This window comes from Hypanus sabinus, chromosome 3, assembly GCF_030144855.1.
Source record: "Hypanus sabinus isolate sHypSab1 chromosome 3, sHypSab1.hap1, whole genome shotgun sequence".
Taxonomy (NCBI): Eukaryota; Metazoa; Chordata; class Chondrichthyes; order Myliobatiformes; family Dasyatidae; genus Hypanus; species Hypanus sabinus.
The window spans coordinates 27,356,332-27,383,611 of record NC_082708.1 but is presented as its reverse complement, the minus strand read 5'-3'; the positions used below and the strand labels follow the sequence as shown (position 1 = coordinate 27,383,611).

Here is a 27,280-nt window from a genome sequence, read left to right as displayed (position 1 = left end):
ACCAGAGATATGAACTCCCATCACGATTCAAAGTCCTCAGTGCTAAGCATAATACCTCCTCAACTAACACAATTTAAAATTATCAACGATTTAAGAAAAAAACCTTTTACAAGGAAAAAAACCTTTGAAATTCAAAAACTTCTTTAATGCATTGAGACAAATACGAATGAATGACTTCAGCTGCTTTTTATCAAAATGTGGCTTTATAAAATTTTATAATTGAATAATTTACCTACTGTCTGCGGGTTTGGTTTTAACGCGAAGTCATTGCTCGATGGTTGATTTGGGATGTATAAAGATTTTGGCATTATGAGATGATTTTTAACTCTGAGATGTAACCTAGCTAAAATTGATGAGACTCCTCAACTCTGAGGTGTAACTCCCAGGTAACACTGATGGAATCCTCAATGCTGACTCGGGCAGCGGGAGACTGGAGTGTGCTTGGGAGAAAATTTACTACCACTTCTCAAGGCACACTGGCAGCTGGCTGAGTGATGAGTTACTCAAGGACACAAGTCACTCTTTGTCGCACCCCCTGAAATTCCATCTCGCATCCCCTGGGGGTGCAGGCACCCCAGGTTGGGAACCCCTGCTCTACAAGATCTATACACAGCAAATTTAAAATGAGTTAAATCTGCCAGCAAGGAGTTTATAATTGGTGCATTTTGGTGACACTTGGATCATTGCAGGTCATTCAACTTTGCGGTGACTGACTGCAGCCTTCTCTGCATTTGATGCCAGCTTAATGTATTATAATGTGAACCCATCTATTGTCAAACATTTGCCCAGCTTTGCCCCAGCAAGGAAACATTGAAGGAATGGCAGTACATGCTGCGTGAGATCTGTTTCTAGTGAGGTTACTGCATTTGTCTTGCAACAGAAGATATTAGTGATGTTTATGGATCACTGACTTTGGATCTACAAGAGCTGAACAAATCTTAGGAAGACTGTGTGAACTGAAGAGGAAGGAATTGCAATGCTCTCCAAATTGAGCAATGAATTTTGGTTTGGGGCTGTTTGACAAGAGAACATCCGCTCTCCTTTTCCAACACGTTACAAACGCTGTTGTTGGCAGCTTGCCTGTGATCTGCAAGGGAATTGGAATAGCTGGGAAAAACATTTCTCTACAGCCTCTGCAACAGAAAAGTACCAGCTGTGTGATGCCACCATAGAAATGTCTTTGGAAACTTGGGGCCTCTATTTTATGCAACATATCTCTAATAGTTCCCATGGGAAATGCCTGATTTTAGACCTTTTAGACCTGGTTTACTATTGTTCTGCTAGGCTATGGTGTCTAATTTTACTTTATGCACCTCTTCATGTTTGGCAGTCCTTAATTCTTTTATCAACCTATTTGTAAACTTGCTGAATCAAGTTCAGAAAACATCAATGGTAAGTTTGCAGGCCCAATGCTTGAAGGGAGGAGCACATGATACATTCAAGATATTAGAAACTTTGAACTTCTGCCTCTTCAGAAACTCAATTTGGAACTTCTTAATGATGTTAACGGTGTATTAGGGTTTAGAGCAGAGTGCCCAAATTGTACTTGAGCTGGCGGAAAGTTAATTAATATTTTAAAATTGATAATGAGATGTTTTGGATATTGACTGGGTGTTAGGAAATAGTCTGGAGCTAATGAGCAAAAATAATTTCAATCCAGTCAAACATTAGAGAAAAGATTTATTTTTTTCCCCATCGCCCATCGAATTTGTACTGGTTCTTGGCCATTCCTACTTGTCTGTAACTTGTTCTCTTGTAGCTTAATCTATGAATTTTGAAAAAGAATTGCCATTGTTGTTGGCTTGTAGAGTAGGGGAGCAATGGAAGCAAGCCAATTCATCCACGCTGACCATGGTGGCCAGCAAGCTAGTTCCATTTGCCCAATCTGGCCCAAATCCCTCAAAACCCTCTTATCCATGTACTTGTCCACATATAAAAGTTCTCATACCGATGTGAACGAACAATCCCATTTTTAAAGTCCAACACTGGTGCATCATGGAGAATATCAGGATTTGGCTTCAAGCAAGTTTCATGTGAGATGTGGTAGGAAATGTGGCCCTCTCCTCATAATATCACATGCACCATGGCTCTAAACTGGAAGCTTGAATTCATTTACAACTATCAAGTTATGAATAAATATTGCACATCATCATTTTTATATTAATAATTGTGTTTATATCTTGGTAGACTGAAATGTACCCCAAGAGTGATGGGTGGTTTGCAGCTACATTTGTAACGGATTAAGTGATTGTACAAGATGCTAATAAGTAACATGAACAATTATCCAGTCAAAATGAAATAATCTTTATAATCCACAGATTCAAGGAGAATCCAGATCTGTGCAGAGTGTGACTTCTGTGAAGTATAGGGGGGTCTTTGGTACCATAGCTACAATTGTGAGGACTGAAGGAGTGAGAAGTCTCTACAATGGCTTAGTGGCTGGTCTTCATCGTCAGATGAGTTTCTCTTCTGTTCGCATTGGGCTTTATGATTCTGTTAAACTCTTCTACTCCAATGGATCTGACAGTAAGTATGCACTGAACTGGTAAATTGGTGTATTAATATCAAGTACTGGGGCATAGTGAAAATTATTGCTTTGCCTGCTGTCTATAGTGTCTAGATTAATGTTGTAAAACAAAATTAGTTCATGAATAATAGTAGATTTCAGGGAGACCCAGTGATTAAATGGCTGGGACATTTGGGAAGTTGCTCAGTTGTTGGGAGGGAGGGAAATGAAGGAAAAAGTTGTACATAAATTTGTACATAAAAACGTATAATGCAATTTTGCAATAGTGCAATTTTAAAGGAAGAGATCTGGGGCTACACGGACATTTTCTGGGGAGGAAAGGAAAATTGGAGGGGCAGTTAGACAAATGTTTTCTACATAACAAAGGTGAGATGCACAATGTGGTACAACACAATGATGGAGATTCACGGAGCATTATAGGCTGTACTGGTTGCCCAGCTGTGGGAAGGATGTCCATAGGCCGGAAAGGGCCTAGAAAAGCTCCCATGAGGGTGATACTGGATAGGCTGGGACTCTTTTTCGTGGGGAATCAAAGGTTGAGGGATGACCTTGCAGAAAGATCTTACAAAATTGTGAGGGTGTAGGTATAATAAATGGTCCATCTTCTCACAGTAGACTAGACTATAAGACATAGATTTAAAGGGGGTCTGTGAGACAAGTCTTTGCACACAGAGGGTGATCAATATGTCAAACAAGTGGCCAGAGGAAATGGTAGAAAGTTTAAAAGACTTTGGACAGGTTCATGGATAGGAAAGCTTCAGGGGACATGGGGCTAAGTGCAGGCAAATGGAGCTAGCTTGAATAGGCTGTTTGGTTGGTATGGACAAGTTGGGCTGAAGGTTACGATTTTGAATCCAAAAGCAACAGTGTCATGGTTAATGTTTGTAAATCACATCTACAGTCCATTTCTGGGAGGCTTACATATGAGGAAAGATATTGAAATTTATATTGCTATTGAATTTAAATTGATATTGAATATTGAAGATATTAAAATATAGTACTGTACCTCTGATGGGAATAAGACAATTATAGCAGGTGAACCAATAATGGAATTTTCTAATATTTGAATAAACAGGCATATGCAGATCTGAGATGACTGATAAGAATTTAGAAGAAGGTGAGCTGTATTTTTATTCAGCTCTTTGTGTATCCGCTTCCTGAAATGCAAACGCAGATCTCTCTCATACAAAATAGAATTAAAATTAAACTGAAAAGGGAAAAATATACAGGGCTACAGAGAAGTAGGTTTATTCGTTTCTATCAGTTGAAAATGGGTGTTGTTCCATAGGACTCAGAAATTCTCTGTCACTCTGGAACACTCCCCTATGCCTGCTCTGTTTTCAATGCCCAATTCCCTTTTCTCACCATCGATCTAGTTGAACATTGGTTCCAACAACTTCAGCCTCAGCCTTTGAGCATAGAATGAGGAATCATCTGATAGAAATGTATGGAATCATGGGGTGGGGGTATAGATAGGGTCAATGTACAGTTTTCTTGTCGGGGCATAGGTGTAAGGGAGAGTCTTAATAGGAACCTGAGGGGCAACTGTTTCACCCAGAGGGTGATCAGAATATGGAATGAGCTGCCAGAGGAAAGAGATGACTGGTAATTTAACATTTAGGAGATACTTGGCCAAGTATATGAACAGGAAAGGTTGAGAAGGATGTGGGACAAATATGGGCAAAGGGGGATAGCTTGGATGGCATGCACCAGAGGGGCTGAAGGACCTGTTTCTTGACTCAACTCTGCTACCATAAAGCTGGTATTGAGAATTTGTAAATTTTTTATCCAGCTATCTCCATCGGATGTCGCTTGCTTGCTGGATGTACAACTGGCGCGATGGCAGTCACCTTGGCACAGCCTACCGATGTGGTGAAAGTCAGGTTTCAAGCACAAGCAAACCTCACTGGTATGACTAAGCGCTACAGTGGGACATTGAATGCCTACAGAACAATTGCCAAAGAAGAAGGATTCAAAGGATTATGGAAAGGTCTGTGAAATTCTCATTCCGTAGTAATGAAATGTTTTAATCAACTAACCAGCTCACATTTGACAGCTATCAATGGCATGTAGAAAAGTGGGATCTCCTGGGGCCCATTACTGGTGCAGAAAAGGATTATCAACATGGTCCTTAAATTGAACAATATTCCCCTTTTTGAAATGAAATTTTGGTGTGCCCTCTCCCAGAAGAAAACACAAATGTAGATGAGATGTTTATCACTGATTTAGATAAGGTAGTAAAACAGATCAGAATATTTGCAGATGACACTAAAATTGAGGGAGTAGTGGACAGAGGATGGCTATCAAAGCTTGTAGTGTGATCTCTACTACCTGGAAAAACGGGCTGAAAATTTGCAGAAGGATTTTAATGCGGACAAGTGTGAGGCGTTGCATTTTGGAAGGACAAACCAGGGTAGGTTTTTCACAGTGAGTGGTAGGGCGCTGAGGAACATGGTAGAACAGTGGCATCTGGGAATACAGCTCCATAATTCCTTTAGAGTGGCATCACGGGTAAATGGGGTTGGAAAGAGCTTTTGGCACATTGGTCTTAATCAGGGCACTGAGTACAGGAGTTGGGATGTTATATGAAGTTGTTTAAGATGTTGGAGAGACCAAATTTAGAGTATTGTGTGCCGTTCCAGTTGCCTAACTACAGGAAAGGCATTAATAAGCTTGAAAGAGTACAGAAAAATGTACAGGGGTTTTGCTGGGACTTGAGAACCTGAGTTGTAGGGAAAGGTTGAATAGGTTAGGACTTTATTTCCTAGAGTGTAAGAGAAATGGGTGAGATTTGATAAATACATACAAAATTGAGGTGTGTACTATATAGAGGGTGAATGCATGCAGGCTTTTTCCCTGAGGTTGGGTGAGACTAGAATGAGAGGTTATATGCAAAAGGTAAAATAGTTAAATGGGATCTGAGGGGGATCTTCTTCACTCAGGGTGGTATGAATATGGAGTGACCTGGGTTCAACTGTAATGTTTAAGAGAAGTTTGGATAGGTACATGGACGAGAGAGGTACAGAGGGTTATGGTCTGGGTGCAGATGTACAGGACTTAGCAGAAGACCAGGTCTGCATGTACTAGATGGGCCAAAAAGGCTTTTTCTGTGCTGTAGCATTCTATGACTATAAAATCTGTAGGCTGATGAAGATGTTAGGACATGTCATGGATTGAATACAAAATCTTCTAATTTATACTTTACTGCTTTTAGATGTGCTCATCCAGAAATGGACACATTTCCTTATAAAGCATGTGTTGATCTCTTATCAGTTTTGCAGGACCATTGTTTAATTCAATATACAAAACAAAGAGTACAGTTCAACATACAGTCTTGTACTTCCTTCCCCATTCTAATGTTTGCTCTGAACCTCTTGAGCATGTCAGTGTGCTTTCATGCATTGAGTTGCTCCCACATGATTGGCCAATTAGATATTGCATTAACAAACAGGTGTATCTCATAAAGTGGCCATTGCGTTTATGTTGACTAGACTTGACAATAAGGACTTCCTGTCTATATTGAAAGAGGCTGCTTCAAAGGGATTTTCCACTTGCCTTAAAGTGTATTTTTTACACAGGTGCTTTGCCAAATATTGCTCGTAATTCCATTGTGAATTGTGCAGAACTGGTCACTTATGACTTGTTCAAGGATGCAATCTTAAGATATAATCTCATGACCGGTAAGTGATGCACCATTAGTGATTCTAAAAGACTATACTATTTTTAACTGAGGCAAAGTAGTGATTTGATATTTTATTTGCAGATAACCTTCCTTGCCACTTCTGTGCTGGTTTTGCTGCTGGGTTCTGCACGACCATTGTTGCTTCACCCGTTGATGTTGTGAAGACGCGATACATGAACTCTACCCCTGGCCAGTACAGTAGTGCTATTAATTGTTCCTTCGCCATGCTGCGAAAGGAGGGCTTGACAGCTTTTTATAAAGGGTAACCATTCTATTCCATAAGCATAGGGAGATTTAGCGAGACTGGACTCTCGTGTTAATTTTTTAACACAATCTTTTTGTGTTAAAGATTTTAACAGAATCTTCTGTTAATTTTTCTATTTGTTTTCCCATTGATTTGTAGAGATTTATAAGGTGGAACACTACAGCACAGAAGCAGGCTGTTGAGTGCACCTAGTCCATGCTGAACTACTATTCTGCCTAGTCCCATTGACCTGAACTCCATTCTTTCAGTTCTCCAAACTTCTTTTAAATGTTGAAATTGAACCTGTATCCAGCACTTCTGCTGGCAGCTCATTCTACAAATTCACTATCTTCTGACTGAAGGTGTTCCCCTTAAACATTTCACCTTTCACCCTTAACCTATGACCTCTAGTTCTGGTTTTATCTAACATTATTACTCTTGCTCTGCACAGTAACAGCTGGTTAAAAAGAGCGCATGGTGCAGTGGCACTATTGCACCATTCTCATCGTTTTTTCTTCAGCTGTAGGGTCCTTTGTATTCTACACATTACTCTTTGTATCCTTGCTCCTTATGGGTCAACCACACCTCAGCTAATGGTCAATGGGTTTACTTTCTTAGATAGCAGGTTTCCTGTTTGAAACCTGACACCATTCACCTGTCATCACTGATCTCGTATTACCAACTTTGTCGTCCAAATTCTTGAATTTTGCTTTTGACACTGTCCATTGTTTTTATTCTCCCTCCCCCTAATTTGTCTCCTCGATAGTTTGCCAGGTAATTGGAACCCCTTTGTGCTATCGGATTACCTGACAAAATTGCCAACAATTAAATCTGTCTTCCTGTTTGGGTTGAACCAGATCTTCTCTTGAAACCTGAAATAGGCTAATGGCCTAATGATGATTTTTGTGCCATTTTTTGATGCTTACTACTCCATTTCTGTGCTTGCTGGTCCTGGGTTTCTGCTACTTCTTCACACTGATCTTTCATCCTTCCTCCTTCCCCTACCAGTCCCACCCAATCTATGAACTGCAGTATCACTGCACTGATACATTCTAGAACACTACAACACTAGAAACACTACAGCACAGTACAGGCCCTTCAGCCCTCGATGTTGTGCCGACCCCTATATTCCTTAAAAAAGTACTAAACTCATACTATCCTGCAATTCTCTATTTTTCTTTCATCCATGTGCCTGTCCAAGAGACTCTTAAATACCCCTGTATGTTTTAGCCTCCACCACCATCCCTGGCAAGTCATTCCAGGCACCCACAACCCTCTGAGTAAAAAGAAAAAAGAACACAAAAAAAACTTACCCCTGATGTTTCCCCTAAACTTCCCTTCTTTATCATTGTACATATGCCTTCTGGTGTTTGTTATTCGTGCCCTGGGAAACAGGTACTGACTATCCACCCTATCTATGCCTCTCATAGTCTTGTAGACCTCTATCAAGTCCCTTCTCATCCTTCTACACTCCAAAGAGAAAAGTCCCAGCTCTGCTAACCTTGCCTCATAAGACTTGTTTTCCAATCCAGGCAACATTCTGGTAAATCTCCTCTGCACCCTCTCCATAGCTTCCACATCCTTCCTATAATGAACTGAACACAATACTCTGTGTGGTCTCACCAGAGATTTGTAGAGTTGTTACATGACCTCTCTACTCTTGAACTCAATCTCCCTGTTAATGAAGCCTAGCATCCCATAGGCCTTCTTAACTATCCTATTGACCTGTGCAGCGACCTTGAGGGATGCAAGGATTTGAACCCCAAGGTCCCTCTGTTCATCCACACTCTTAAGTAACCGACCATTAACCCTGTATTCAGCCTTCTGGTTTGACCTTCCTAAATGCATCACCTCACACTTTTCTGGATTGAACTCCATCTGTCACTTTTTTGCCCAACTCTGCATCCTGTCTATATCCTCTTGTAACCTTTGACACCTACAGCTCCATCCACAACTCTTCCAATCTTCGTAACATCCGCAAACTTACTCACCCATCCTTCCGCCTCTTCATCCAGATCATTTATAAAAATCACAAAGAACAGTGGTCCCAGGACAGATCCTTGCGGCACTCCACTAGTCACTAGTCATCGACCTCCAGGCAGAATACTTTCCTTCCACTACTACCCTCTGCTTTCTTCCTGTAAGCCAATTTTTTATATCCAAACAGCCAAGGTTCCACTGATCCCATGCCTCACGACTTTCTGGATGAGTCTCTTGTGGAGGACCTTGTCAAATGCCTTGCTAAAATCCATGTAGACCACATCTACTGTCCTACCCTCATCAATTTCTTTTGTTACCCCTTCAAAAAGCTCAATTAGGCTCGTGAGGCACGACCTTCCCTTCACAAGGTCATGTTGACTATCCTTGAGTAGACTGTACTTTTCCAAATGCTTGTAGATCCTATTCTTAAGAATCCTTTCCAATAGTTTGCAGACCACTGACATAACACTCACTGGTTTACAGTTCCCAGGATTCTCCCTATTACTTTTTTTAAACAAGGGAACTATATTTGCATTCTCCAGTCCTCCGGCATCTCCCCTGCAGCCAAAGAGGATTCAAAGATCATAGCTAATACTCCAGCCATCTCTTCTCTCAATTCCCACAACAACCTGGGGTGTATCATATCCAGCCCTGGGGATTATCAGTCTTGATGTTTTTAAGAAGATCCAACTCTTCTTCTTCCTTAATCTCCACATTGTCCAGCACACAGGCCTGTTATATTTCTACCTCACCCTGATCAAGGTCCTTTTCACTTGTGAATACTGAAGCAAAGTATTTATTTAGGACCTCCCCAACCTCCTCCGCCTCCAGGCACATGTTGCCTTCTTTATCCTTTAGCGGCCCCAGCTTCATTCTTGTCATCCTTCTGCTCTTCACATAAGCATAGAACGCTTTGGGGTTCTCCTTAATCCTACATGCCAAGGCCTTCTCATGCCCCCTTCGAGCTCTCCTAAGTCATTTCTTAAGCTCCTTTATGGCTACCCTATATTTCGCATGAGCCCCTCCTGCTTCTTATATCTAACATATAACCATATAACAATCACAGCACGGAAACAGGCCATCTCGGCCCTCCTAGTCCGTGCCAAACTCTTAATCTCACCTAGTCCCACCTACCCGCACTCAGCCCATAACCCTCCACTCCTTTCCTGTCCATATACCTATCCAATTTTACCTTAAATGACACAACTAAACTGGCCTTTACTACTTCTACAGGAAGCTCATTCCACACAGCTATCACTCTCTGAGTAAAGAAATACCCCCTCATGTTTCCCTTAAACTTCTGCCCCCTAACTCTCAAATCATGTCCTCTCGTTTGAATCTCCCCTACTCTCAATGGAAACAGCCTATTCACATCAACTCTATCTATCCCTCTCAAAATTTTAAATACCTCGATCAAATCCCCCCTCAACCTTCTATGCTCCAATGAATAGAGACCTAACTTGTTCAACCTTTCTCTGTAACTTAAGTGCTGAAACCCAGGTAACATCCTAGTAAATCGTCTCTGCACTCTCTCTAATTTATTGATATCTTTCCTATAGTTCGGTGACCAGAACTGCACACAATATTCTAAATTTGGCCTTACCAATGCCTTGTACAATTTTAACATTACATCCCAACTTCTGTACTCAATGCTTTGATTTATAAAGGCCAGCATTCCAAAAGCCTTCTTCACCACCCTATCTACATGAGACTCCACCTTCAGGGAGCTATGCACTGTTATTCCTAGATCTCTGTTCCTCTGCATTCCTCAATGCCCTACCATTTACTCTGTATGTTCTATTTGGATTATTCCTGCCAAAATGTAGAACCTCACACTTCTTAGCATTAAACTCCATCTGCCAATGTTCAGCCCATTCTTCTAACCGGCATAAATCTCCCTGCAAGCTTTGAAAACACACCTCATTATCCACAACACCTCCTACCTTAGTATCATCGGCATACTTACTAATCCAATTTACCACCCCAACATCCAGATCATTTATGTATATTACAAACAACATTGGGCCCAAAACAGATCCCTGAGGCACCCCGCTAGTCACCGGCCTCCATCCCGATAAACAATTATCCACCACTACTCTCTGGCATCTCCCATCTAGACACTGTTGAATCCATTTTATTACTCTAGCATTAATACCTAACAACTGAACCTTCTTAACTAACCTTACATGTGGAACTTTGTCAAAGGCTTTGCTGAAGTCCATATAGACTACATCCACTGCCTTACCCTCGTCAACATTCCTCGTAACTTCTTCAAAAAATTCAATAAGGTTTGTCAAACATGACCTTCCACACACAAATCCATGCTGGCTACTCCTAATCAGATCCTGTCTATCCAGATAATTATTAATACTATCTCTAAGAATACTTTCCATTAATTTACCCACCACTGATGTCAAACTGACAGGTCTATAATTGCTAGGCTTACTTCTAGAACCCTTTTTAAACAATGGAACCACATGAGCAATACACCAATCCTCCGGCACAATCCCCGTTTCTAATGACATCTTAAAGATCTCCGTCAGAGCTCCTGCTATCTCTACACAAACTTCCCTCAAGGTCCTGGGGAATATCCTGCCAGGATCCGGAGATTTATCCACTTTTAAATTTCTTAAAAGTGCCAGTACTTCCACCTCTTTAATTGTCATAGGTTCCATAACTTCCTTACTTGTTTCCCACACCTTACACAATTCAATATCCTTCTCCTTAGTGAATACCGAAGAGAAGAAATCATTCAAAATCTCTCCCATCTCCCTCGGCTCCACACATAGCTAACCACTCTGATTCTCTAAGGGGCCAATTTTATCCCTCACTATCCTCTTGCTTTTAATATAACTGTAGAAACCTTTAGGATTTACTTTCACCTTATTTGCCAAACCAACCTCGTATCTTCTTTTAGCTTTTCTAATCTTTCTTAAGATTCCTTTTACATTCTTTATATTCCTCGAGCAATTCCTTTACTCCATGCTGCCTATATCTATTGTAAACATCCCTCTTTTTCCGAACCAAATTTCTAATATCCCTTGAAAACCATGGTGCTTTCCAACCTTTAACCTTTCCTTTCAACCTAACAGGAACATAAAGGTTCTGTACCCTCATAATTTCACCCTTAAATGACCTCCATTTCTCTATTATATCCTTCCCATAAAACAACATAAAACCATAACCCAATCCACTCTCTCTAATTCCCTTTGCATCTCCTCAAACTTAGCCTTTCTCCAATCAAAAATCTCAACTCTAGGTCCTGTCCTGTCCTTCTCCATAATTATATTGAAGCTAATGCTATTGTGATCACTGGACCCGAAGTGCTCCCCAACACATACATCTGTCAGCTGACCTATCGCATTCCCTAACAGGAGATCCAACACTGCCCCATCTCTAGTCGGTACTTCTATGTATTGTTGCAAAAAACTATCCTGCACACATTTCACAAACTCTAAACCATCTAGCCCTTTTACAGAATGAGCTTCCCAGTCTACGTGTGGAAAATTAAAATCTCCCACAATCACCACCTTGTGTTTACTACAAATATCTGCTATCTCCTTACACATTTGCTCTTCCAACTCACGCTCCCCATTAGGTGGCCTATAATACACTCCTATCAGTGTTACTACACCTTTCCCATTCCTCAATTCCACCCAAATAGTCTCCCTAGAGGAGCTCTCTAATCTATCCTTCCAAAGCACCGCCATAAGATTTTCTCGGACAAGCAATGCAACACCTCCTCCTCTGGCCCCTCTTACTCTATCACACCTGAAGCAACTAAATCCAGGAATATTTAGTTGCCAATCACACCCTTCCTGCAACCATGTTTCACTAATAGCTACAACATCATAATTCCAGGTATCAATCCACGCTTTAAGCTCATCCACCTTTCTCACAATGCTCCTAGCATTAAAATAGATACATTTAAGATACTCTCCTTTCTTTTTCCTCTTGACGAGCTGCCTCACGTGTTTTGTCAGCCACGGTTCCCCTTTCCTACCATTTTTTCCTTGCCTCAGTGGGAAAAACCTATCCTGAACCCAGCACAAGTGGTCCCTAAACTTCCTCCACATTATTTCTGTGCTTTCACCCTTGAACATCCATTTCCAATTTACTCTTGCTAGTTCCTGCCTCATGCCTTCATAGTTAGCCCTTCCCCAGTTAAGCACTTTACCATTTTGTCTTGTTTTTATCCTTTTCCATAGCTATGCTGAAGCTAAGGGAGTTGTGGTCACTTTCACCAAAATGCTCCCCCACCAAGACGTCTGTCACCTGACCAGGTTCATTACCCAGAACTAGATCCAGTATAGCCTCTCCTCTCGTTGAACGGTCCACATACTGTGTCAGGAATCCTTCCTGAACACACCTGACAAATTCAGCCCCATCTATCCCCCTTGCACTCAGGAGGTGCCAGTCAATATGAGGGAAGTTGAAATCACCCATAACTACTACCCTGTATTTCCTGCACCGTTCTAAAATCTGCCTGCTTATCTGCTCCTCGGTGTCCCGAGGGCTATTTGGGGGCCGACAGACTACTCCCAGCACAGTGATTGATCCCTTCCTATTTCTGACTTCCACCCAGACTGACTCAGTGGACACTCCCTCTGTAGCATCCTCCCTTTCTATAGCCGTCATACTATCCCTGACCAGTAATGCTACTTGCACCCCACCCCCTTTTCTACCTCCCATCCTATTCCCTTTAAAGCACCTAAACCCTGGTACCTGCATCAGCCAATCCTGCCCTTCCTCCAGCAAAGTTTCAGTAATGGCCACAACATCGTAGTTCCACGTACTGATCCATGCTCTAAGTTCATCCCCTTTATTCCTAATACTCCTAGCATTGAAACAGACACATTTCAACCTCTCTAACTGGCCACATTTATGTCTTGTCCCCTGCCTGTCCTTCCTCACCAACTCAGAGCATCATGTCCTTGTCCGTCAACTCTAATCTCTGCACTCAGATTCTGATTCCCACCCCGCTGCCAAACTAGTGTAAACCCTCCCCAACAGTTCTAGCAAACCTACCCACCAGGATATTGGTCCCTTTCCAGTTCAGGTGCAGCCCGTCCTTTTTGTACAGGTCAGACCTTCCCCAGAAGAGATCCCAATGATCCAGAAATCTGAACCTCTACCCCTTGCACCAGCTCTTCAGCCACGCATTCATCTGCCATAACTTCCTGTTCCTACCCTCTCTGTCTCATGGCACAGGCAGCAATCCTAAGATTACCACCCTTGAGGCCCTGCTTTTTAACTTTTTTCCTAACTCCCTATATTCCTTCCTCAAGACCTCATCCCTACTCCTATCTATGTCATTGGTCCTCACAAGGACCACGACATCTGGCTGCTCACCCTCTCTCCTGAGAATACCGAGAACTCGATCTGAGATATCACGGACTCTGGCACTGGAGAGGCAACAGACCTTCCGGGTTTCTCGATCTCTCTCACAGAACCTCTTATCTGTTCCCCTAACTATAGAATCCCCTATTACTACTGCTCTCCTCTTTTCCCTTCTTCCTTTCTGAGCTGAGGATCCAGTCTCGGTGCCAGAGACATGACCACTACAACTTGTCTTTGGTAGGTCGTCCCCACCAACAGTATCCAAAGCAGTATACTTATTGTTGATGGGAACGGCCACAGGGGTGCTCTGCTCTTTCTGTCTATTTCCCTTCCCTCTCCTGACTTTTAGGGGTGACTGTCTCCCTGATACTCCGATCTATTACTGCCTCTGCCTCCTGAATGATCCGAAGTTCATCCAGCTCCAGTTCCCTAACTCAGTTTGTCAGGAGCTGCAGCTGGATGCACCTTTTTCTGGTGTAGTAATCAGAGACGATTGTGCTGTCCCCAACTTCCCACATCCTGCAATCGGAGAACTGGACTGCCCTATATACTGCCTCCATTACCAACTCCTAAGTCAATTAATAAAAGAAACTTACCTGGCTTTACCTCACTGGGAGCAATCTCGTCCTCTGCCTCTTCTCACCAAAACCTCTTGAGCCAAAGCCTCAAAGCTCCACTCCTTCACTGGCCCACTCACTCACTGGCCGCTCTTTTCTGCTTGTTCATCTCTATTGTGCCTTGCATTGGCTGTGTACATAATTTTCTTGCCAGCTGCTTCTTCAATGCACTGAATTGTCTGATTTAGTATCACAAAAGCAAACAAACTAAATTTGAGGATTTAATGTAAGTAAACAGTGAGGCTTGATAGCAAATCTATTATGTCGTAACAAGTTTAATCTGTGCATGATGGTAAGGCAGGGAGAAATGTAGACCATTCTAACTTCCATAACTACTGACAGTTTAATTTTACAGGTGCTTGTTTATAAGGGAGACTATTCTCAATCACTTAAGATAATTCTAGATTTATCATTTCATTTTCGACAGGTTCATGCCCTCCTTCCTGAGGCTGGGCTCATGGAATGTGGTGATGTTTGTCTCCTATGAACAGCTGAAACGTGCAATGATGTTGGCCAAGCAGTCCTGGGAATCTCTTTGATATGCTCTATATATGGTGACAGATAGTGTATATATACTGAATTCCTTTAAATAATGCATGAATTTTGTGGACATGGATCTTTTAAAGGATTTGTGTTATGATGCTGTTGCAGGTCAATAGTAATGTACCATAATCATGTAACTTATAAATTCTTTGAACCAAGAGCCTGTGATTTTTTAAAATATATGTGGTGAATAAAGATGATTTCTAGTATCTATTATGGAATGATGAAGCAAAATTAATGATTAATCTCAGATGTAAGGCATAGTTCCAGGGCCTCTTTGACCCATGTCTATGCCCTACTCATTCAACAACCTGGCCAGATGCCTCTTAAATGTTGCCTCTACCATCTCCTCTGGCAGCTTTTTTCCAGGTACAACTACCTTGTCTATGTCAAGTGGGTGAATTACTCATCGGATCCCTTTAAACCTCCTTCCTCTTGTCTTAAACATATTCCCGTCTAGTTTTATTAGATGCTCCTACCATGGGAAACAGACAATTGCTATCTACTGTCTCTTATAATTTTAATATAGCTTTATCATAGAATCTGTCATACTCCATTGCTCCAAGTAGACCTTGCTTATCCAATCTTCTGATGTGTTATGAGTGATGGACAGACCTGATGGACATTGGGGTGCAGAGTTAACCATTCCCCCCCCCCCCCCGAGAACTACAAACTATTGCTGTTGTTATGCCGCTCATGAGAGAGAGATAAAGCCCAGGCAAGAACATTTGCTACAGATAAGAGGGGAAGAGAGACTGTTGATATACTGTATTATGACTCTTCATGAATTATTTACCTTCTACTACAAGGACTTTACTTTGCTTGTTAACATTCCTCAGGAGACAGCAGGAGTGGCCTAATTTGATGGACACGGTCATTCAGAGTTGATGGATAGCTGAGACCCCATGAGTGGGGATAAAAGACAGGTCTGGAGAGACACCCTTCAGACACACCAGTGAACACTGACTGAGTGTTGGGAACCCACAGAAAGGTGGGGGCTTCGGAGACCGAACCAGGAGATCAGTCAGTAAAGCTCACAGTGTTACAGCAGGGCCGGTGGGGACTTGTGTGTGTGTCCACTCATGCCAGAGAGATGAGTCCACCACAGAAAAACGGTCTAGCTGAAGACCAGAGGGGTCATAACTGAATGACCACAACGATACTACAGATTAAGAAAGCCACAAAAAGGTTTGCCTGTCGCAACTGTTGCTGTTACATCTTGCTCACTCCCTCTCTCTCCAACGATTCCAATACAACCATAACCACCTCAGCATTTATGAACTGAACTCTATACTTTCCTATGACAATTCATTTACCCCTAGACATCAATAGAGCTTGTTTATTAATTATTATTATTATTCCTACACTTTTAGGTTTATTACTGCTAACTTGTTTTATATGTATATTTGCATTTTTGATATTGTATTGTGTAGTTTACTAATAAACACCTTTAGTTTGGTACCACCGGGCTCCAACGGATTCTTCTTTCTCTGCTGGTCAGACACCCAGTTATGAGGTACGTAACAGATGGTAACTAAGGTCCTCCCAATTTGGCGACACCCTTGAGAATCTTTTCTGCATCTTGTTTATTTCAATCACAACCTTCCAATACTCCAAGTGCAGCCTACCCAATAGTTTGTACACACTGCCTTGATTGATGAAGGCAAGAATACCATATATAAACAAAAGTCTGCAGACGCTGGAAATCCAAAGCAACGCAATGCTGGAGGAACTCAGCAGGTAATGCAGCATCTCTGGACGTTTTGGGCGGAGACCCTTCAGGACTGAAAAGGTGGGGGGGGGGGGGGAAGACTCCTGAATAAAAAAAGTAGGGGCAGGGGAAGAAGGATAACTAGAAGGTGATGAGAGAAGCCAGGTGGACAGGAAAGATTAAAGGACTGGAGAAGGAATTTTATAGGGGAGGGGAGTGGACCACAGGAGACATTGAAGGAGGAAAGGACCCAAGTGGAGGTGTTAGGCAGCTGAGAAGAGATAAGAGACTAGAATGGCGAATAGAAGAGTGGAGGGGAAGGAAAAATTATTTTTACTAGTGGAGGAATGGGAATTGGAATTACAATGTTTGGCCCATTGGGAAGTTCTGCTTTTGGTGGATGGAGCGGAGGTACTCAACAAAGCGGTTGCCTAATTTATGCTGGATTTCACTGATGTAGAGGAGGCTGCATCGGGAGTACTGCACAAAACAGGCAACCCCAGCAGATTTGCAGGTGAAGTGTTGCCCCACCTGGAAAGAATGTTTGGGCCATATGATTTCCTCGTCACCCTGTCTGTGTGTTCCCACTTTCAGAGAACTAGGTATTTGTACCCCAAGGTCTCTTCGTTCAACAACGCTCTCCCAGGCCTTGCCACACATGATGCAAGTCCTGCCCTGGTTTAACTTTGCTGAAAGCATCACTTCACATTCGTCTGAGATAAATTCCATCTGCCATTCACTCGTCCACTGTCCCAGTTGACCTTTATACAATTGTAACCTTGGACCTGCTTCACTGTCCATTATACCACCAATTTTGATGTTATCTGAAAACCTGCTAATCTTTCTACTTGCAGTTTTATCCAAATCATTGATATATATGACAGACAAGACACTTAGTCATCAATCTGGCACACCATTGGTTTTGGGCCTTCAATCTGGAGAAACAGTCCTGCATTACCACCCTCTGCCTCCTATCACCAAGTCTACTTTGTATCCAGTCGGATAGCTCATCCTGGATCCCACGTGGTAGGGTGGTCCAGAGGGTTAGAATACGTGCTATCTTGTCACACACATTGCTAAAGTCCAGGTAGACAACATTTAATGCACTAACCTCATCAATCCTCTTGGTCATCACTTTAAAAAAAAATCAATCTCTCACACTTCCTTGCCTTCCAAAAGTATCCTTTCCAATAATGTTCCTATCATTGTTGCAAGGGATTATCCCCACAGTTCTTCATTAACATCATTACCTATTGTTAAGACTTCCTATGGCTAGTGATAGTATAAAAAACCCTGCCAGTGCCCAGAAATAGCCTATTGTTTCCTATAATGCCCTGGTATGCACCTGAGTAGACCAAACGGATTTACCCACACATATTTCAGCACCTCCTCCCTGTAATACTGGTATGATCCTATATATTGTGACCCTCTTCCATGTCCTTCTCCATGGCAAATGCAGATGAGATTCATTCATTTAAGATGTAGCCATCTCCTGTGGCTCCACACATTAATCCGCACATTGAAACACAAAGTCTGAGAAGCTGAAAATCCAAAGCAATGCACACAAAATGCTGGAGGAACTCAGCAGGTCAGCTTGCATGTATGGAAATGAATAAACAGTTGACAATTTCTCATGAGACCTTGCCTCAGGACTGGAAAGGATGGGGGACGATGTCAGAATAAAAAGGTGGGGGGAGAAACAAATCTGATAGAGCAGAGTGGACCATAGGAGAATGGGAAGGAGGAGAGGACCCAGGGGAAGTGGCAGGCAGGTGAGAAGAGGTAAAAGGCCAGAATGAGGGAGGGGAAATACATTTTTAACTGGAGGGAGAAATCGATATCCATGCTATCAGGTTACCAAGCAGAATATAAGGTGTTGCTCCTCCACCCTGAGGGTGACTTCTTCTTGACACAAGAGGAGACCATGGACCGACAAAATGGAAAGGAAATGGGAATTGAAATGTTTGGCCAACAGGAAGTTCCGCTTTTAGTGGATAGCGCAGAGATGCTTGTCGAAGTGTACCCACAATTTACAACGGGTCTCACTACTGTAGAGGAGGCTGCATCAGGAGCACTGGACACAATAGATGACCCCAGCAGATTGGCGGGGTAAGTGTTGCCTCACCAGGAAGGACTGTTTGAAGCCTTGAATGGAGTTGAGGGAGGTGAATAGGCATGTGTGGCACTTAGGCTGCTTGTAGGGATAAATGCTGGGAGGGAGAATAGCAGATGACCAAGGGAATCATGGAGGGAGAGATCTCTGCAAAGTGCAGTGGTGGTGGGGAGATGATAAAGATATGTTTAGTGGTAGGGTCCCTTTGGAGATGGCAGAGGATGATGTGTTGAATACGAAGGCTTATGGGGTGTGAGGAAAGGACCAGAGGAACTATCAACTCTTAAGGTGGTGGGAGATTGGGATGAACACGGATCTTCGGGAAAAGGAAGGGATGTGGGTGAGGGCAGCATCAATAGTGGAGTAAGGGAAACCCGTTCCTTGAAGGAGGAGGGCATCTCTGATATTCTGGAAAGGGAAGACTCATCCTGGGAACAGGAGCAATGGAGGCAAAGGAACTGTGAAAAGGGAATAGGAATTTTATAGGAGACAGGGTGGGAAATGCTACAGTCAGGATAACTGTGGGAGTTGGTAGGTTTATAAAAGATGTCAGTTGACATATTGTCTGAGTGGGAGGGGGAGGGAGAGGAAGAGTTCAGAAATAGTGTTGTCACCACACTGATTCTTAAGGGGACCTTTTCTCTGCCTGGCTCCCCTTTCTGTTTCTAATATATTTGTGGAATCTTTTAGCATTTCCCTTATCATGTCTGCTATAGATATCTCACGGCCATTTTTGCTCTCTTAATTTCATTCTTACGTGTACTCACTCCTGTATCCATGTACTCAAGATATTCTCTTGATGCTAGTTGCCTATACTTGACATATGGCTCCTTCTTTATTCTGATCAGGGCTATAAAGGGGATATACTGGAACTTTTGAAAATCTTTGGGATAGATATGTCCCCAGTGCCAGACATTGTGAGCTTATTTTTTAAGTTTACAATGGTGTGGGACTGAAGTACATTACTGAACCATTTTCATTCCATAATCCTGCTCGAGCTCTCAGGTCTTCTGCTGATCTTTTAAATTTAAATTATCTTCCTCAAAAGAAAATTTGCAGGTCAGCTTTCTTTTTTAACTCTATTCCTAATCTGTGGAACTCAATACTTTAAACAATAAAGGATGCAGATTCACTTGACACTTTTAAATGGTAGCTCAAACCTACTTACTTAACCTTGCTTTTAACCAATATCATTTTGTCTCTTAGTTTTACGTTTGCACTTTATCCCATTGCAAAGTATTTTGAACTACATGCTTTGTAGGAGAAATGTTTTTGAAGTGACCTCTCTCCCAGCACCCTGAAAGTGGCCAAGGTACAACACCTGCCCATTTACCTCCATTCAGGGCCCCAAACAGTCCTTCCAGTTGAGGCAACACTTCACCTGCAAACCCTCTGGGGTCACCTATCGTGTCTGGTGCTCTTGATGCAGCCTCCTCTACACTGGTGAGAACTGTAGTAAATTGGGGAACTGCTTTGCCAAGCACATCTGCTCCATCGGCTAAAAGCAGAACTTCCCAGTGCCCAACCATTTTAATTTCGATTCCCATTCCTGTTCCAACAAGTCAGTCCATGGCCTCCTCTAGCGCCACATTGAGACAACCCTTAGGGTGGAGGAGCAACATTTTATATTCTGTCTGGATAGTCTCCAACCTGATGGCATGAATATCAATTTCTCCTTCCAGTAAAAAAACTCCCTCCTCTTCCCCTTGTCGATTTCCTCCAGCATTTTGTGAGTTGCTCCTGAAAAATGACATTATGAAATAGAGAAATAAACCAGACTAAAAAAAAATAAGCAACTTATGAAAGGGTTAGCGTTATGAGGAATGCCTGGCAGCTCTTGGGCTGTATTTCCTGGAGTTCAGGAGAATGAGGGGGATCTCATAGAAACATTCCAAATGTTAAAAGGCCTGAACATATTAGATATGGCAAAGTCGTTTCCCATGGTTGGGAAGTCTAGGACAAGAGGGCACAACTTGAGGATTGAAGTATATCCATTTAGAACAGAAATGCAGAGAAATTACTTTAGTCAAAGGGTGGTAAATCTGTGGAATTTGTCGCCACGAGCGGCTGTGGAGGCCATGTCATTAGGTGCATTTAAAGGCAGAGATAGATAGGTTCTTGATTAGCCAGGACATCAAAGGTTATGGGGAGATGGCATGACTGGAAGAATTGGATCAGCCCACGATTGAAGAGCGGAACAGACTCGCGGCCGAATGGCCTACTTCTGCTCCTATATCATATCATATGGTCTTAATTAAAAATAAAAAAAAATCAATTCTCTTTAATTCAAGAAAGTTAGATTTAGATTGATGTACACATTTCACTAGGTATGTGCTGTATAATGTCATGTATGCTTTTGCATTTAAAATATGCGCATCAACAACTGATTGCTTGGCTGTACATTGCTCTTCCAGTCTTCGGAATAGTTTGTAGAAAGTGCCAGTCCCTCCTCGCTTGGTGGCTCAATCGAATCAGAGGCAGGGAGTCAACTCACAGGTCAGTGAGCGGGTTTTTAAAAAGGAGCGTTCGTGGGCCCAATGGAATCAGGAGCAAGAGAAGAGGCAACTCGCAAGTCTGTGAGTGAGATTTAAAAAGGGAGTGTTTGCGGGCTTCTGGCATTTCCAGTGGCCTAACCAAATAGTAATTCGTTAGCAAGGAAAAATAAAAACAAGTGGAGCAGCCATTGTGTGTGTGGGCCAGTGCAAGAGTGGGAGGCTTTGGAAAAAACAGGCTTGGGGAGGTAGGTGTCTGCTAAGTTGCTTCTTCTTCATTTTTCATCCGCTAGTATATAGTTAGTACAGTGAGGGTGGCTCCACTTAAAAAAAAACCCAATGTGAGGCGTGGGAGTTCTGGGAGACCTCCAGCCTGCCAGATAACCACATCTGCACCACTGCACCGAGCTGCAGCTCCATGACCTTCAGCTTACACAGGAAGCTGAGGAGGTTACAGATAGGAGCAACAGGGAAGTGATCACATCTGCGTTGCAGGAGGAAGAAGGGGGCCGTCAGTGCAGGGTATCCTTGTGCCCATTCCCCTCAACAACAATTATAGTGATTGGTTACTGTTTGGGGGTGGTGGGGGGGGGGGGGGGAGGCCAGAGTACCTACCAGAGGGAAGCTGCAATGACCAGGTCTCTGGCACGGTGGCTCAGAAGGGAAGTGGGGAGAAGAGGACCACAATAGTGATAGAGGATTCCATAGTTAGTGGACTAGACACAGGATTCTGTGGATGCGATAGAGACACCAGGATGATACGTTGCCTCCCAGGTGCCAAAGTCAGGGGCATCTCAGATCGGGTCCCCGGCATTCTAAAGGGGAAGGGTGGGCAGCCAGAAGTTTTGGTACATATTGGCACCAATGACATAGGGAGTAAACAGGAGGAGGTTCTGTAGTGAGAATTTAGGGAGCTGGGTAAAAAGCAGGACCTCCAGGGTGGTCATCTCTGTCCACGTGCCAGTGAGGATAACAAGGGGAATGTTTGACAGATAAGTGCATGCATGGGCAGGGTTTCAGATTTCTGAATCATTGGGATCTCTACTGAGGAAGATATGACCTGCACAAAAGGGACATGTTACATCTGAACTGGAGGAAGACTAATATCCCTTTGGGCATGTTGCTAAAACTGTTGGGGTATAAAGTAGATGATCTTGTAGTGCAGTTATAGATGGGCAAGTAGGACATTGAGAGCATCACCGAGTCATGACTGAAAGATGATTTCAGCTGAAAGCTTAACATCCAAGGATACACATTATATCAAAAGGACAGGTAGGCAGTCAGAAGGTGTGGGGTGGCTCTGTGGTACCATGGAGAGCATTCTGACAGGTTGATCACTGTCTGGTATGGGAGGTGGCGTGGGGGAGCTACTGCACAGGACCGAAAGAAGCTGTAGACAATTGTAAATTTAGTCGGCTCTATCTTGGGTACCAGCCTACAAAGTACCCAGGACATCTTCAAGGAGCGGTGTCTCAGAAAGGCAGTGTCCATTATTAAGCACCCAGGGCATGCCTTTTTCTTGCTGTTGTCATTGGGTAGGAGGTACAGAAGCCTGAAAGCACACACTCAGTGACTCAGGAACAGCTTTTTCCCCTCTGCCATCCGATCCCTAAAGACATTGAACACTTGGACACTACCTCATTTTTTAAAATATATAGTATTTCTGTTTTTGCACAATTTTTAATCTATTCAATACACATATACTGTAATTGATTTAGATATTTATTTATTATTGTTTTTTAATTTTTTTTTCTATATTATGTATTGCATTGTACTGCTGCTGTTGAGGTAACAGATTTCACATCACATGCTGGTGATAATACACCTGATTCTGGCATAGAATTGGAAGATGTAGAATCGTTGTGGATAGAATTAAGGAACTGCAAGGGCAAAAAGACCCTAATGAGAGTTATATACAGGTCTCCAAACAGTGGCCAGGAAGTGTGATACAAATTACAACAGTGGCCGGGATGTGGGGTACAAAATACATGTCAAAACAGCAATGTTATGATGGTCATAGGGTATTTCAATAATCAGGTAGATTGGGAAACTCAGGTTGGTGTTGGATCCCAAGAGAGAGAATTTGTAGAATGCCTGTGATTTTGGTATTTTAAGAGCAGCTTGTGGTTGATCCCACTTGAGGATCAGCTATTCTGGATTGGGTGTTATGTAACAAACTGGATTTGATTAGGGAGTTCAAGGTAAAGGAATGTTTAAGAGACAGTGATCGTAATATGATAGAATTCACCATGCAATTTGAGAGGGAGAAGCTAAAGTCAAATGTATCAATATTACAGTGGAGTAAAGGGAAATAAAGAGGCAAGAGAGAGAAGCTGGCCGAAGTTGATTGGAAGGGGACACTAGTAGGGATGACGGAGGAGCAGAAATGGCTGGAGTTCTTGGGAACAATTTGGTTTTAGATCTTGCATTGTGGGGCACCTTCAATGGGAGGATTGCTGTTATTCAAGATGGCAATTTACCACCATTTTCTTAAGGCTAATTTTCAACAGATTTAATTACATCCCTTAATATATCAATAAAACTGAATGACCTATGAAAATGTATTCGATTGTGGTTACTCCAATACAAGCTGTTATATTATTAACATATCACAAATTGGTGCAGCAAGACAGGATAGAAACTTCACCAGAATTATGTATAGCCTCAAACCCATCACAAATGAAACTATTGTAATACATTTAAAATAATTTATTATCAAATGGCAATTTTGTTTTCATAAACATAATTCTGTCTGATAAAAATATTAAAATACAAGATTTAACTTATTTCATACAAAAATACATTCAACAGCATTATGACTGATGCAACCCTTTAACCACAAGTATACCCTGCCCTATGGTATTTCCTGTCTTCAGTACTTTTAGATTCTCACATTATCACAGTGAATCTTGTTATATTTAAAAAAACACTGACAGTTTACCACTCGTCTAATTTTAGTGTGTTACTGGCCTAAAGTAACCATATTACCAAAGATAGTGCAGTTCCAAAATAATATGCAACCAAGTAAGCAGTTGGCTCCCATTTAAGATCTACCTCATTGGTTCACACAACCTGATTGTGCTGCATATCAAAGTAAGAACCAAGACTGGGTATTCACATTTCTTCACTACATACCTCTGACCAGTATGCAGCATTATTCTCAAAAACAGTCTCTTCTCTTTGTTTTACACCAGGCTAACTGAATGATATCAGATTTGTAACAAAATCCTCCCATGTTGAATGTTCAGCTACAATTACATATAATTGAAAAATGGGATCACTCCCAGCTCAAGTACAAGAAACCCCTATAGCCAACATTGTTGTGACTTGAGAAGAAAGTTCATTAACCTTCAGTTGTTAGGTGACAATAGATTGCTTCAGTAATTAGTGCCATTTAAATGGATCGTGTGAACTGGTCTATTTGGAAAATAATTTTCTTATAAATGAGCAATGAAAAAGTTGTAATGAAGCATGTTGCCAATGTATCACTTCAATATTTTATGTTGTACAGAATATAGAAAAGACACCACCTTGCAAATGTATACTGAGTGTTCTTCAGTGCCCTAAAACCTCCCATTTTGGATGCTGTGCATAGAGTTTACATTGTTGTGGAGCAAATAGTGTAAATGTCAGTGGATAATGCCAAGGCTTGGAAGCACACTCAAAACTTTAATCTCTGCTAAAGTCTTTGTGTACTTTGAAGAAAGGATTGAATGCACTAAATGTTCTGAAGTAACAGTATCTGATAACTATATGAATGAACTATGCTTTTTTTGCAGCAGCCAAAGGAACTGAAGAGTAGGGTAATCAGTTTTACAGTACTCACTGTTCAGGTCCAAGTACTATACAACTCAATAGTCACATGTACCATTAACTCCTGGATGAATTTACTTGGACACTCACTGATTTTTGGGTGTGAAGTACATAGGCTTTTAAAGCATTATTGATTAAAAAGATCGTTTCAGCTTTCTTCTGCAAAGTGCCCTGCAAAAATCTTTGCAATTCTTTTGGTTTCTTCTTTAGATAACACCTTTGAAGTTAACTTTTGTCGATTGCTCTGTCGAGAAGTTCTTGTCAGATTTGGAATTTCATTCTGGAAAAAAAGTAAGTTAGGAAACAAGCTTGAATGGTGAATACAAAACATATAGAGGTGATTTACAGTTGCAGGCTTCCCCAGCACATCCCTGACACATTTCACTGTATGTTTTGATGTACATGTGACAAATAAAGCCAATCTGTTTTTTTATCTTTTAAATTATCTGCCCAAAAACAAAATTATTTGTTAAAGTGCTATTACAATCAGATCAGAATAGTGTTATCTAATTCCATGCTTACAAGTGAGAATATGTCCATCTATTGGAAAAAAAAAACTGAAAGCCACAGAATATAGAAGGGAAAAACCTGGAATACTTGACCAGAAATTGAATTCCATCTTCCTTTGATACACTCAAATATTATTGCATATAGTACAAGTACCATATCACATCCCAACAAAGAGATCAAGAAACTGGTTTATAAACATCTAAGCAACAGTTTTAGCATCTTTTCTGCCTCATAAAATGTATATCCGGTCTTCCTGGGTCCCAGCTTCTGCTACATTGCTGCATTACATTCAAACAAAAGATTGTCGCCTGCAATCCCATGACACCTGTAGTTCCAAGGGGGGGGGGGGGAGCATTTCAGTGCCACATAGATCAAGGTCAGGTACCCACCCTGAATCACATGCCGCACTGAGCCACACACAGCTATCTGTGGGATTATCATTACATGACATTGTCTTATCATTACTTTCTCCAAAAACTACACATTAGTAATCAGAGAAGTCAGAGCACTTTGGTATGTGCATGAACAATGTGCAATGAACATGTGCATAAGCTTTGTGTTCCCTTGTGGAAGATCCCACGTCAGATAATGCCTAACACGGTACTTCAATGATAAAAGCGTTTTCCTTGGCCTGTTAAAGTATGTTTTTACTTCTGGAAGCTGAGATCTCCAATTCATTTCATAAGGTGTGTATTTATGCAAGAAAGATGTTAATAGTACAAATATACTTCACAACTGGAAGCACCTACTATAATTTCAGCTAGAAATAATCACTTGTGCAATTGTAAAATTTACTGCTAAGATCTATTTGGATCACTGGATCTGGGGTTGAGAAGGTGAACAGCTTTAAGTTCCTGCCATACACATCACCAACGATCTCAAATGGTCTGTACATAACAGCTGTGTGGTGAAAAATGCACAACAGCCTCACCTCTTTCACCACAGACGGTTGAAAAAGTATGGCATGAGTCCCCAAATTCTAAGGACTTTCTACAGGGGCACAATTGAGAGCATCCTGACTGGCTGCATCACTGCCTGGTATGGGAACTGTACTTCCCTCAATTGCAGGACTCTGCAGAGTGGTGTGGACAGCCCAGCGCACCTGTAGATGTGAACTTCCAAATATTCCGGATGTTTACAGAGACAAGTGCGTAAAAAGGGGCTGAAGGATCACTGGGGACCTGAGTCACCCCAACTACAAACTGTTCCTGCTGCTACTATCTGGTAAACAGTACCACAACCTAAAAGCCAGGACCAACAGGCTCCAGGACAGCTTCTTCAACCAGGCCATCAGACTGATTAATTCACACTGATACAACTGTATTTCTAAGCTAAACTGACTGTCCTGTTGCACATATTATTTATTACAAATTACTATAAATTGCACATTGCACATTTAGACAAAGACATAACCTAAAGATTTTTACTCCTCATATATGTGAAGGATGTAAGAAATAAAGTCAATTCATTCAATTCAATACATGGTACTGAGAAGAAAGCACCACACAATCCAGGTTCTAAGCATTTATCTTGACTCTGTTTGGGAAGATGACGACTTCTGTACACTGTACTATGACCTCTAGTAAATAATCTTGATGACAAGCCAAAACTATGCCATGGGAACCCTTACATTTTAATTTTAAAGTTGAGTATCTTAGCTTCTAACGCAGATAGATTCTTGTGACAGTTCAACATACTCAATCCTCAA

At 41.8% G+C, this 27,280-nt stretch overlaps 2 protein-coding genes across 2 annotated transcripts in view; one reads left to right on the top strand and one right to left on the bottom strand.

Annotated features, from left to right (window-relative positions):
- Positions 1-16,296, top strand: part of LOC132391128 (mitochondrial uncoupling protein 2-like) — a 41,716-nt gene extending 25,420 nt beyond the window's left edge. Inside the window, exons 4-9 of the mRNA XM_059963937.1 lie at positions 2,319-2,526; positions 4,320-4,517; positions 6,106-6,207; positions 6,291-6,471; positions 14,818-14,944; positions 15,773-16,296. Coding sequence (XP_059819920.1) covers positions 2,319-2,526; positions 4,320-4,517; positions 6,106-6,207; positions 6,291-6,471; positions 14,818-14,929 — 801 coding nt within the window. The 3' untranslated portion in view covers positions 14,930-14,944; positions 15,773-16,296. The remainder of the gene's footprint in view (positions 1-2,318; positions 2,527-4,319; positions 4,518-6,105; positions 6,208-6,290; positions 6,472-14,817; positions 14,945-15,772) is intronic.
- Positions 16,297-23,841: 7,545 nt separating this feature from the next.
- c2cd3 (C2 domain containing 3 centriole elongation regulator) overlaps positions 23,842-27,280 on the bottom strand; it is a 165,753-nt gene continuing 162,314 nt past the window's right edge. Inside the window, exon 33 of the mRNA XM_059963936.1 lies at positions 23,842-25,342. Coding sequence (XP_059819919.1) covers positions 25,211-25,342 — 132 coding nt within the window. The 3' untranslated portion in view covers positions 23,842-25,210. The remainder of the gene's footprint in view (positions 25,343-27,280) is intronic.